At 47.6% G+C, this 12,363-nt stretch overlaps 3 protein-coding genes across 3 annotated transcripts; 1 reads left to right on the top strand and 2 right to left on the bottom strand.

The window, feature by feature from the left end:
* Positions 1 to 52: 52 nt before the first annotated feature.
* On the bottom strand, positions 53 to 1,965 carry N7469_000440 (uncharacterized protein; the record flags this gene model as incomplete). Its single annotated transcript, XM_056639360.1, has 3 exons — positions 53 to 615; positions 685 to 1,700; positions 1,775 to 1,965. 3 exons carry the CDS (start codon positions 1,963 to 1,965, stop codon positions 53 to 55), a joined length of 1,770 nt encoding a protein of 589 aa, XP_056505117.1.
* Positions 1,966 to 4,785: 2,820 nt separating this feature from the next.
* On the bottom strand, positions 4,786 to 11,046 carry N7469_000441 (AP-1 complex accessory protein LAA1; the record flags this gene model as incomplete). The annotated part of the gene is made up of 3 exons (XM_056639361.1): positions 4,786 to 5,345; positions 5,372 to 8,183; positions 8,248 to 11,046. 3 exons carry the CDS (start codon positions 11,044 to 11,046, stop codon positions 4,786 to 4,788), a joined length of 6,171 nt encoding a protein of 2,056 aa, XP_056505118.1.
* Positions 11,047 to 11,226: 180 nt separating this feature from the next.
* On the top strand, positions 11,227 to 12,158 carry N7469_000442 (post-initiation translation factor DPC29; the record flags this gene model as incomplete). The annotated part of the gene is made up of 2 exons (XM_056639362.1): positions 11,227 to 11,461; positions 11,533 to 12,158. Coding segments are annotated over 2 exons (861 nt in total), but the record flags the coding sequence as incomplete, so codon positions are not given.
* Between the last annotated feature and the right edge of the window lie 205 nt (positions 12,159 to 12,363).

A 12,363-nucleotide genomic window follows, 5' to 3' on the forward strand; every position in this document is an offset into this window, starting at 1 on the left:
GTATTATCATATCAATATCAAACGGGTATATCACTTCATTGCAATAAGTCAGTCACGGATTTGGTGGACTCTGAGGAAAGAAATTCATATCAGCCAAAAGATCCCAATTACCTCCAGCCGAAGCGCCCAGTCCCAAAAACTCCGGAAAATAATAGTTCGTAAAACTGTCCTCTGGGAAATTTTCCACGGGTACAGCTATAGGCAAAGTCTCCACTCTGGGTCGAAGCTTCTGGTGTACTTTTGCAATGATATTTGCTAGAGTATATGCTGCATGGCATGGCAGTCCGATACAGTGAAGCCACTGGACAAGATTACTGATCAACGTGTCCAACTCGGCGATATTATATGTAGATGCCAGCTGGCTCTCATAGCTGCTGAGTAACCGGCATATGACAATAGCGGCGAATGTGATCATGTGGTAAATATGGTCGCTCAGGTGGCGGGTATGTTCATCCACGGTGTCCATGGGAAGATGTAAGATGGCGGTTGAATGGCGGATCATCTCGGAGACGACTGATTCGCGGGCTCGTGCGGATTTGGACTTCAGGGCGTGTTCGTAGAGGATTAAGTTGGAGAAATGAAAACCCATGGAGAGGAACTGAGATCTTGGTTGTTCTGAAAGAATTGTAAGTGTTAGTATCAGTCAGTGCAATGGGAGCGTTTCATGAATGCTGATATGCCTACCAAGGAGGAACTCCCATTCCCTTCTCCAAGTTTGCAAATCAGCCACTGATTTCAGGAGGTCGGTCGGTGCCTCAATCAGATGCCGATATAAAGTCCAATAAAGATGAATCTCTGCAACCATACGAACCTCAAAATTGGTAGCCTGGTCCGAGTCCAAAACTAAGCGAGTCCGCTCAATCTGCCAGGGCTGTAGCATAGATCGATGATTCGTCCCGACGCAATAATGCAAATGAGCCAGACACAAATGATTCCAAAGACAGCATAGACTCGCCGTTTTCTCATCTAGTCGATTTGTAGACGGTGATTGAGCAGTGATTTGGGCAAAAAGAGGGCTAGATTGAGAATGTTGCAGAGCGAATCCACTCAGCAGCCATGTATCAATACTCAAAGGCACTTGACCCACAGTAGTTGACCACATGCATAGAATGAGAGCAGCTTGAAAGAATTCAATTGATTGAGGTGCTACCAGGAGGTTGGTTGAAACCAGGGAACGAGCACATTCGTATAGTTTTGGCGCCAGGCTCGCCGCGAGGTCTGCTGAGGTATGCCGTACAGCTATCAAACAGCAGGCGCAAAAGAGTAAGGGGGCACTTCTCACACGAGGAAGAAGGGGGACTGGGTCAGACTCCGGGTCCAACATGATCCAGCTGCCATAGTGTTCGAGGAAACTGTGGGGATAGCGAGTTAGTGGAGTGCATCGAAGGAGAACTGAACAAATGAATTCATACATGGAAATGAGAGTTAGGGCCAGATCAGGTGTGATTAGATCATCTAGGACAGCGCCCAGAGACTTGGTGTCAGGCGACGGCCTCACACCCGAATCGGTGGCCAAATCACGGATGACCATAATCGGGGCCGCGGAAGTTTCCGTCTCCTTGAATGGGCCTGGGGGAGGTTCCCCGGCTTCGGAAGTTGTCAGTGCGCTGGCTGGAGTATTTGATTCATTTCCAACACTTGGAGGGCCTTCTCCTAGTCTGTCTAAGAGAGTGGCCACTGTTCTTTCCAGGCGTTCCAGTCTAATGATGATGTTAGTTTGAGAATCTGCTGAGGTGTACAGTTACATATTCGGATTGAGATAAACGGTACATACCGGGCATCAGTGCCAGAGGTTGGAACTGCCTGTTCTGGTTCGTCCCGCTCAAACTCGACCAGCGAGCAATTTTGACGAAGACGTTCACATCTTAAACAGGCCTTACCGGGGAGACCGGGCTCGTAACAACGAGTCTTTTGCTTTCTGCATGAGGCACACGCTCGAGAGGCGCGCCCTCTATCTGGCGGCATCGCGGACCCAGCAAGGAAGCCTGGGGGAATGAATCAAGTCATCAAAGAAGAGTCATGATTTGCGTTTCCACTGAGTGGCAGTGGATGGGAAGTGGATGCGAAGAGTATAAAATGAAGAAGGGCCCAAAAGTGGAGACTTCCTCCACTATCAATGTTGGGGCCTGGGGAATCAGACCGGAATGTCGCTTCCTTCCGCTTTACCAGATTCACCAGATTCACCAGGGTATCACTTTGTATGTGATACAAACGAATCACTCCTGAAAGACATTTGAAATATATATATCCTCTGACATCATTATTCTACTCTACCATCATATATTACCTTGCCCTGGATATCTTTTAACTTGGAGTTGTCTTAATATCACTGGTTGACTGGTTATATATTTGGAACATATCAAGACCTCAATCGTGCTCCAATGAATGCTCGAAGGATGCATTTACTCAGCCTGACTAGGCATGAGAAGGAGTGACTGTCTGGCAGTACCTGCCCAGGTACTGCCTAGTAAATGAGTGCCTACTAGGCACTTTTTTGCACGCATCCAGCGTATTCTACAGTGGCAGTTCTTTCGTGTTTGGCTGCACCAATATTATATCAAACTGCAAATTGGAGTACAATTTGATTTGCCATGGGGAGCAAGATGTCCCAATTGCATAAACTCAAGCATTGCATTACCAAAACTCATAATATATATTATACATATTACAATATGTATATATTATAGTCCTTCGAATGTGGTGAGTGTACTTTCCCAAAAAGGAAGGAACAACAATCCACCCTCGCTCCTTCCTTCCTCAATATTCTGCTCAGGTAAGCAAAGACGCGCTTGTCTTTACCTTTTTTTTCTTCTTTCTTTCTTCTTTGGTCCTCCTTTTGCATTCACTCTCATCTTACTATTTCTCACTTTCACTTACACTTTTATTATTCACACTTGAGCCCTTCCAACTATCATCCACTTGGATGACCATCAGTGGCTGGAGACTTTCGAAAGGCTCCTTTGGTTTGTTCTTTTGAATATCCTCCTCCAATTGGATGGCCTGTCTACACTTTACCAGTTGTATCAAGCATCATCCTTCGTCTTTCGTTTTCTGAATGACTTCGACGGTGCTTTCCACCAGACAGTTAACGCCCTAATTGCTCATGCAAGCCAACAAGATCGCCAGAGTTCGGTTTGATCTGCGTACTTGTGCTTATCTTTGGTGGGCTGAGGATAGTGAGTCAGAACAAAACCCTTTGCCTAGGCATTTCCCATCGGTCCTTTCCCCTTTACGCGAGGCATTGCAAGACCAAGGCTTTTTTTGCGTATCCTTGGGTGGAGGACTATCAAGAAGTACTATGAGAAGACTCTCACTCATTTGCCAATCCATTGATTTATCCCAATTTTGGCCATATTGAGTTCCCAGGTCAATGCCCTTTGAATTTCTTAGTTACCTCCTTGCTTTTTCGTCTCGCCTTGAGAACACCGTCTTCGCATGTCTTCGGGAGTAGATGGCACGCATTCTGGAAATGAAATGACAGAGCGTTTATCATTTGTATGAACCAGGCCCGTACACCAACTATGGGCCCTAACAAGATGTCCAAATCGTTCTTGGACCCCCAACATGGAGTGAATATCTGCGTGTGACTGCAGCGATCCTGGCCTGCCATTTGGCTTTGGATCTGTTGCGCGCAGGCAAGAACAAGCTTCTCACTTTTGTGGTCCTGGAGGGTATGTCTGAGATGGAATTGCAACAGGTATTCAGAGTGAAATTGAGCAGCCACCTCTACTCGGGTTCCGGCAGATGGGAAGAAGACAAAACTGCTTCGAATGACAGTCAAGAACATTCCGCAGCTTACATCGCACAAGATTCATCCAAGGACACCCTCAAATGGTTTTTGAAATGCGCCTCGCTCAGGGCCCGAAACTTTCTGGCAGGAGCCCGAGTTTTGGGATCTCAAACTCGAAAGACTGAAGATAGAGAATTTCTAGATGACCCGAGTCAGACCTTGTTTCAAAATCCTTACGTGGTAAATATCCCCAACATAAGAGCCCTGTATCCGGTGGAGCGAAGGACTCGATATTTCGATCATTGAAAGAGAATGCTTCGCATATTACAAGGCCAAAGTGATATTCTTCTTCAAGCGGCTGGCTCACTCATTCCACGGAAAAAATCGAGTTGAACATATGGGATTCATGTCTCCCAGCGAAGACACAAATCGCAGGACAGATGGTGCCGATGGATGGACAAGTCCAAGGAGGCCAATTTGCGACAACCGTCTCGTTGGTTACAGGAGAGATCCCATGATGACAATGAGGCTTGATTATGTACTCTGACAGAGTAATTTTCCAGTCGAATCTTCCACCATTTCATTCCAGAGATATAGCTTTGCACTGACCTACTCAAAGAAACTTTTGCACATTAACAACTAGAATTTCATAGCACTAACCTGCAGATCCTGAGTAAAGCACCGACATCGCACATAACCGTCAACTTCGATGGACCGACTTCTAACCTAACTTTGCTTCGAGAAAATCTTCCATGGTCATCTTGTTACTCCCCACTAGGTAAACTGCCACGGCTACTCTAGCTCTCCCATCTCTACTAATTCCAGGGTGAACACTGCCAGTGAAATCTGGAGCAATATGTACCTGGGTTGATGTCTTCATTATCCTGAGTGGATGACAACTTTAGTTCAGCTTTGCAAAGCTCGATCTCTTTCCTACTACTCCGGAATTAAAAGAAACAAAATAAACGTAAGAAAGTAATATATCATTCAAATCTTTATACGCTCCAGCGTAAAAATTCATCCATCTAATTTATACCCAAGCATATGAATCTATATCAAAAGTCCATCCTCAAAGCAATACTAGGCGCAGCCTGTTGAGTACTCTCAACAGAATCATCAGATTTGTCCTGGCCACCAATCCCAGCGCTCCTCAAAACCTCCTCCAAAAGACCCTTCTGCTCAGCCTTCATACTAGCCACAAGACTTTTAAACGTAACCTGATCTGCCTTGGCAAGTTCAAGTAAATAAACCGCTGATTCCTTGTGAACGTGTTGGCCTTCACGTTTAGCGCGAGTAAGGAGGGCGGACATCACGAGTGATAATGCGGTTGGCAGTTCTGTTGGTGAAAAGGTTATGTTTGACACGCATGCGACTAATGTGCGGGCGATTACTGTTCGGGAATTCTCTGGGTCACTTGGAATGTCACCATTATCGGGACAACCGACGAGGAAAGCGATTAAACGGGGGAATAAGTATCTGGAAATCACGTCGTCGGTTGTGTAGCGTGGGTTTGGCTTGAGGAGGATTGAGCGGAGACAACTTGCTGCAACGGTTGCTAATCCGACATCCTGGAGACAGTCCAAAAGCTCGTTGAGCACTCGGTTGATTAATGGGTCTTGGGGGGGGGTAGGACGTGTCCACCGGCTGTTAGGAGGAAAGTGATGGCCAGAAGGGTATTTTTGGCACATGGGATTGAGGTTTCGGATTCACGGCGTTGGGCAATGGTGAGGATGGTGAGGAACCGAGTTAGACAACCTCGAAGTTGGAATGCGACTACGTCTTTTTCCTCGGGTATTTCGGAGGAGCGAGTGATGCTGTGGACGAATTGTCGGAAGATTGGCAAGGCTTGGGGCACGACTTCGGTTTGGCAGATTCCTGTCGCAAGGATAGTGGTGAAAATGTGCAGGATGCAGGCATGTAGGTCATTGCGGATAATTGACGGGAAGACAGATGCAACGTCCACAAGAGACTTCAGGGCAAGGCGAATGAGAGTGAGAGAATCATCAGAGGAAACGTTGAAGCGGGCGAGAGGTGTTGAATCGCGAAGATTAGGAAGCATCCCTGCCAGAACAAGGATAATGCTCCGAGTCAACTCGAAGAGCTGCTCAATGTCATCAGACAGATGGTCACTTCGCTCTTGATCACTCTTGGCGGCGGGATGGTCCAGGGAAAGATTCTGGGCAATCTCGACAATAACAGTTTGAATTGGCGTGGTTTCAGTCAATACAAGACGATCGAATGTATCCATAGTCTCGGAGAAAATAGCATCTTGGTAGATGGCATTTCCAGAGATGATTGGTCGAAGAATCCTCTTTAGAGCTGATAAAATACCCAGACGCTGCGATGGCGAAGTGGTTTGGTCAACTAGAGATTCAAACGCCAGTCCGAATAAGACAAAGAAGAATGCCACCGGCTCTTCACGGTAATTTATATCATCTCCCTTGCCCTTCGACTCGGCAACAGACGACTCATCGCTCTTCTTTTCGCCATCTGTCTCCTTGTCCTTGTCTTCCTTGCCTTCTTCGGGTTCGCTAGCTTCTTCAGGCTGTTGCAGTTTTCCATCCAAAGCATCGAAAACGAAATCGATGTCTTTCTCCACTAAACCTGCAATCGCATCGACAAGATTAAGCCATGAGTCTTGATAGAACTTCAACAAAGTCTCCCGATTCAAAGCAGCATACACCTCATCAAGGTCGTTGCTCGAAGTGCTCGTTCCCAAAGCACCTGAAATATCGGGTTCAAACCGCAATCGTGCATATCCCTGAAGAGAAGAAAGCCACAACGGTGTGAGCTTAGCGAGATACGGCTGGACCACTTGATTGAGATACTCATGATCGATGCTTGAAATCTGCAGACGAGCCCAGGCAGAAAACAGTGCTAACTTGACCATAACTCGGGCATTGGAGTTCAATCCCTTCAGATCTCCAATCTCAGTGGTATCGGGGTTCCTTGCGAAATTTTCAAGACCAAGAACAAGTAGTTTGAGGATTCTTCCCATGCGATCCACATTTGTCACAATTCCTGTAGAAATGAAAGTTGCAGACACGTTGATTGCCTCAGAGGCAAGCTCCGCTGACGAATCTGCCGCAAATGCTGGCGTGAGAGCAGATCCGATTTGAGCTTGATACTGCTCGAGCAAAGAGGCCTCCGCAAAGTCTGGATCAGGTGTCTTTCCGAACATTTTCAAAACTTGATCGATGATCTTCAACCCCCAGACACGCAGTTCAATTACATTGGCAGTTGACGCCAGGAAGGCCATGCGAACAATATCTCCAACCTTTGATTGAAGTGCCAACTCCGCCGGGATGGCTTGGTCTGGTAAGATCGCTTCCTGGACGGTAGCCAATAATTCCGAAAGACAGCTCATAGCAAAGTTGCGAGTTTGCCACTTCAGTAACTCCTGACCAGCGACACCATTTGCGGAATCGGCCTGGGTGTCGCCCGCAACCGCAGATGCAAATCCGGCAACTTCGTCATCGGGGATGTCTGCTGCTGCAGTCTGTACAGCGGTGGCAGGTGGAGGTTCGACCTTGTTGCGAGTTTTTGTCATGATGCTGTTGCAGCGTTGAATCCATAGCTCGGTCTCCGTGAGCGCGGTTTGTTGCAACCACTCTTGAATCATTTTCCTCAGAGAGGTGCTGTCAGGAGCATCGTCGAACGCAAGCCAAATATCGTCTTCGAGGCCCTCACTAGCCGTGCGAACCACCGAAGCCGCATCTCGTTTCATGAGGTTGCTGAGACCACGGACAGCAACATCTCTCATGAAGTGATCATTGACACGAAGCTCGGTCTGTAGACGCTTCACGTAGACGGAAAAGTCCACAAAGCTAGAAGCATAAAGAGAGAAGTGGTCCAGGCATTTGGAGCTCTCTGTAACAATAGCAGGGTTGTCCTCGAGCTGGAACTGGCGAAGAAGGGTGAGGATAAGGTTTCGCGTTTTGGCAACATCCTGCAAGTCAGGTCCCAGGACGTTGATTAGCGAGTCGACGCATCGGCTAATGACCACGGGTGTCAGGAACGACATCTCGATATTGGAAGTAGCCAAAGTAGCAGACTCTTCATTGTGGGTGTCAGCGTTGTAGAGTTGGGCAAGCATTCCCAAGGAGCTAGATGCGTATGGTGAGAAGGTCAATCCAGCCGAGTTGGCCACTCGCTCCAGACCACCAAGAGCCCAGAAATGAACGACCGGGTGCGGATCGTTACAAAGAGACATCAACACGCCAACGATGGTCTTCAGATGTAAACCTGCTGCCATGCCACCAATCTGAGAATGAATGCAACCTAAAGCGGCAGCACAACCAGCTCGAGCATGTGGATCTCTATTCGCAACGATTGTATCGACGAGCCAATTCACCTGTGTATTGGTACAGGCGTTGCCAGCGCTATCACAAAGACGGCCCAGGCCCTCGACACCAATGGTGCGTACGATAGGGTCAGTGTCCACGACGAATTTCTGTCTCCTCGATTAGTGTCTGCCCCCAAAAAAAAACTTAAAAGTGCTAGTGGGAAATGCGTACCTGAATGAGCTCCTGTAGTGGTTTGTCGGTAGAAGGGTTCAATTTTCCAGCAACGAAATCAGTCTCTTTAACTGAAACCTTCAAGGCATGTAAGAGTGCAACGGAGATGTTAACACCAAGAGCGGCCTTTCTCCCAGGGTTTCTTTGAAGACCTTGAGATGCGAGGAAAGTCGCAATCTGCTCAACACTACTCTCCTGAACTTTAGGGGAATAGAGCGCGAGAGCCACAGAAAACAAATCAATGGCCGAATTGACAACTCCGGTAGTTGGAGGATCAACGCAAATATCTCCTGCGCGCGAGCTATACAAAAGAACAGAGTCGTGCTCACTAGCCTGACAAATGGGGAATGTCAAAGCATCATCCACAGCTTGGTCTGCAGAGTCGATGGCAGCCCAGGAAGGGGCATTCTCAGTGCCATTTGATCCGGTCAGCGCCGCATTGATATATTCACGGGCAAGACCAGTCACGCCAAATCCATAATTATCACAAAGATCCCATAAGCCATCAAATTGGCCAGTGGATCCGGCAATTGAACTTTCAAGAGGGCGGTACTGCGCATCTGGGTCTGCGAATGAAGAGACAGCCAAACTCAAAAGGCTAGATTGGTTTATAATTTCTCCGTGGCTGGGATGGTGGACGTGTACCAGCTTCGAGAAGCATTGCAGTACCCGACGGCGAACCAAGATCATGTAATCTTGCAGTTGTAGCGAAGGATGAAGACGATGCGCGAGGTCTTCCATCGACTTGGGTCGTGGGAGGTCATCCAGGAATTCAACTGTGTTTTGCAGCATGTTGGCAATCCGCTTAGCACCATCTGCAGTGATGAGCTTGCTATTGAATTCCATGAAAACAAGCAAAGAGCTGAGTGCACATTCACGCACATGAGCCAAGAAACTCGTCTCGAGGGTACTGGGTCTAGCAGAGTTCTCTTTGCTGAGATGCTTGGGCAAAGCATTCTTCCAGAGAAGCATCAACTGAGATAGGTGAATCTTGACAAAACTTGGTCCTAGAGGCATCAAGCCTCCGATCAGAATCCAAGCTACTTGAATCTGGGTGCTTGCAACTCGAAGTTCGGAGGTACTGCTGGTCTTAAGCAAGTCTGTGGCTTGTGTGAAGACCTGGGCAAAAACATCAACTGCACCGTAAAGAGGTTGCAGACGGGAGGTACTGAGCATGGCCGAGAGCCCATTTGCATAGCCGACACATCGACGAGGAGACTGACGCGGTGTGGCAAGTTGGCCGATCTCTCTATTGAGACTGTTCATACAGATAGTAACGCAAGACAACAGCTGGTGTGGACAAGCAAGTACAAAGCTGCGCAAGCAATGCGCCGTGTGGATCTGCACAGTATAACTAGGATGAGGAAGCACTTGGAGCAAGGCGTCACGACAACTATCGGCATGAACCCCGAATGCGGAGCCGAGAGAAGCAATCAACGAGGACAGCGCACTCACTGTACTTGTCAAGGTATACTTGCTTGGTTCCCGGCGCTCCTGAATGACCTGCGGGTAGTCTTTCAACACATCATTTATGAGCCATCTGGCTGCATTTAATTGACTGTTCTCTCGAAGCAGTTCACGACCAATCGTGTCTTCGAGAATAGTCTTCACAAACTTCCGGGTCATCAGTAGGCGGAATCGGTTATATGTCACCGTTGGGTGATTCAAAAGATCAAATAGCAAATTCGAGGCTATTTGTCCATAACGTTCCTCAACAATCTTATCTCCCAAATTCCGAAGAACATATTTGTAGCATATACATATTCCAGCACGGGTCCGGTTTGTAGTCGTGCTCTTCAAATAGTGTGACGAGAGTTGTCGCAGCAGGTCTGGGAGAAGGAAGAAAAGTCGCGAGTCTTTCTTCGGAGCATTCACCACAGAAGATTCGGACATTTCCTCCTCCTCTTCATCTCCCGGTCGTGGACCAGGCTTCTTCGACATACGTTTCGACTTCTTCGATTTCGGCTTCGGCGGCGCAGCAATATGCGCCTCTGTCGCGTGTAGCTTGACCAAAGCTCGCCCAAGACACGCAGCCGCGGCATGCCTAACTGGCGCCGTCGGGCTATCAATGACCTTCCACATTATAGTCTTCACGTTTTCAAAGTCATTCGCATTATCGAAAAAGGGGGTAGTGTTGATCAATTGCTCCATGCATCGACAAGCATGAACCTGCACAAAAGTCGATTTATCGCCGGTCGCTGCATTCCGTGCCTGTTTCCAAATATCACGACCGGTCTGTTCATCAATTGGAACTCCAATCCCAACAATTATCTTGCGCAGAACTGAAAATATCACACCCCGCAGTCCAGTATGATTACTTGCTGATTTCAGCAACTTCAGCATACTCGCAGTAGCCACGTTTGACTGCATAAATGCACTCTCGCCCGCCGCCGCAAATACTTCGCCCAGACAATGGGCCGCTGCGAATTTAGTCTTTAATTCCGCTTCACTCTTGCCCGCATTCAGTATTCCGATTAGATCGGTAATTGTCTCGAAGAGGATCCCCCGGTCCCCTTTGCTCAGAATCGCACCAAAACATCGTCCAAGATTATTTCGAAGAACTCTCGTAAGTGTCGGGGAGGAAAGGGTAAGGATTTTAAACAATTCCTGCTTGAGTGTTTTCTGTTGCGACGAAACCTGCGCCGCATCAAGACCGGAGATATACTGCACTAGGTCGGAGGTGAAGGTGAGCAAATAGAGGTCCTGCTGCTCAGAGGGGAGCGCATGTAATTTAGAAATATCCAGCTCCGGTGCATTTCCAGAAATTGCAGAAGGAGGAGAGGGTTCGGAGGCCGCCATTGAAGAAGAACAAAAAAAAGAAAAGGAAAAGAAGAAAGTGAAGAAGGCAGCGTGGAAGGAGACTCTCTCCGTCATCGCGCGGTACCTTCGAGGGGAGACGGAGAAACTGTCGGGCCGGCTGTATACTCTTCCTCCGCAATTTCCCCGGTCAATTTCAACTTTAAACTTCAAGTTTAAGCGGAAGCCCGAGATAAAAGGTCAAGCAACATGGCTCTTCAGTTCAGCAGACTCTTTCGATCACCTCGTGGAAGTGCTATCTGTAATTTGTGCCAATGTCGTGGCTTCGGAACTTCTTCTACTCTCTTCTCCGGCCACAATAAGTGGTCCACCATCAAGCACGACAAAGCCCGAAATGACAAGGCAAAAAGCAAAGAACGGCAGATGGTGAGCAAGGAGATCAGCAGTGCTACTCAACGTATGTCTTACCTAGTATTCACAGTCGCACCTCTTTACAATTTGGTGTGAGAGACTAATAATTTGTTCTAGTATGGGGCGCCGATCCAAAATACAATCCCCGCTTAACACTAGCCCTCTCAAATGCGAAACGAGCCTCAATCCCCAAGACAATAATCGAAGCAGCTATTGCCCGCGGTCAAGGCCTTAGTTTGACCGGCCAAGCTCTAGAATCACTCACCATAGAAGCAATGCTCCCCGGTTCAGTCGCCGCAGTTGTGGAATGTCAAACAGATCAGAAAGCGCGGGTTCTCCAGGACGTGCGTTACTTGATTAAGAATGGGGGAGGAACAGTCACACCTACGACATTTTTGTTCGAGAAGAAGGGGAGAGTTGTGCTTGAGAAGAAGGATGGTTTAAATCCGGATGATTATCTGGATCAGGCTATTGAGGCTGGGGCGACGGATATTATTCAGGATGATAAGGGTCGACTGGTTATATTTACGGATCCGTCTGAGACGAAGAGTGTTGGTGAGGCCTTTTCAGGGTTGTCTGGGCTTACTATTGAGGAATTGGAGATTTTTTGGGATCCGAATCAAGATACTCTTGTCGAAGTACAGGATGAAGAGCAGTTGAAGCATCTGGAAGATTTGCTAAGTAACTTGAGGGATGATCCCAGTGTTCAGGATATTTATCTGAATGCTACGGAGAAATTCTAGGGATCTACCTCAAAGTACATGGCATTAGATTCCAATACTGACTGGAGTCGCAAGCACTCCGGTGTTGTACTATATGTGTATACTAGTATGTTTCAAGCATTTCTGGCGTTTGGTGATACAAGCAGACTTATATCCATAGAAAGCGTTCGATATGCCTTTATGACTGACAAAAATCAAAGTCAGTGTAATTTCAGTTCAAAATGAT

This window comes from Penicillium citrinum (genome assembly GCF_028827155.1).
Source record: "Penicillium citrinum strain IBT 23319 chromosome Unknown utg000001l:1.0-4955037.0:1.0-4956770.0, whole genome shotgun sequence".
Lineage (NCBI taxonomy): Eukaryota > Fungi > Ascomycota > Eurotiomycetes > Eurotiales > Aspergillaceae > Penicillium > Penicillium citrinum.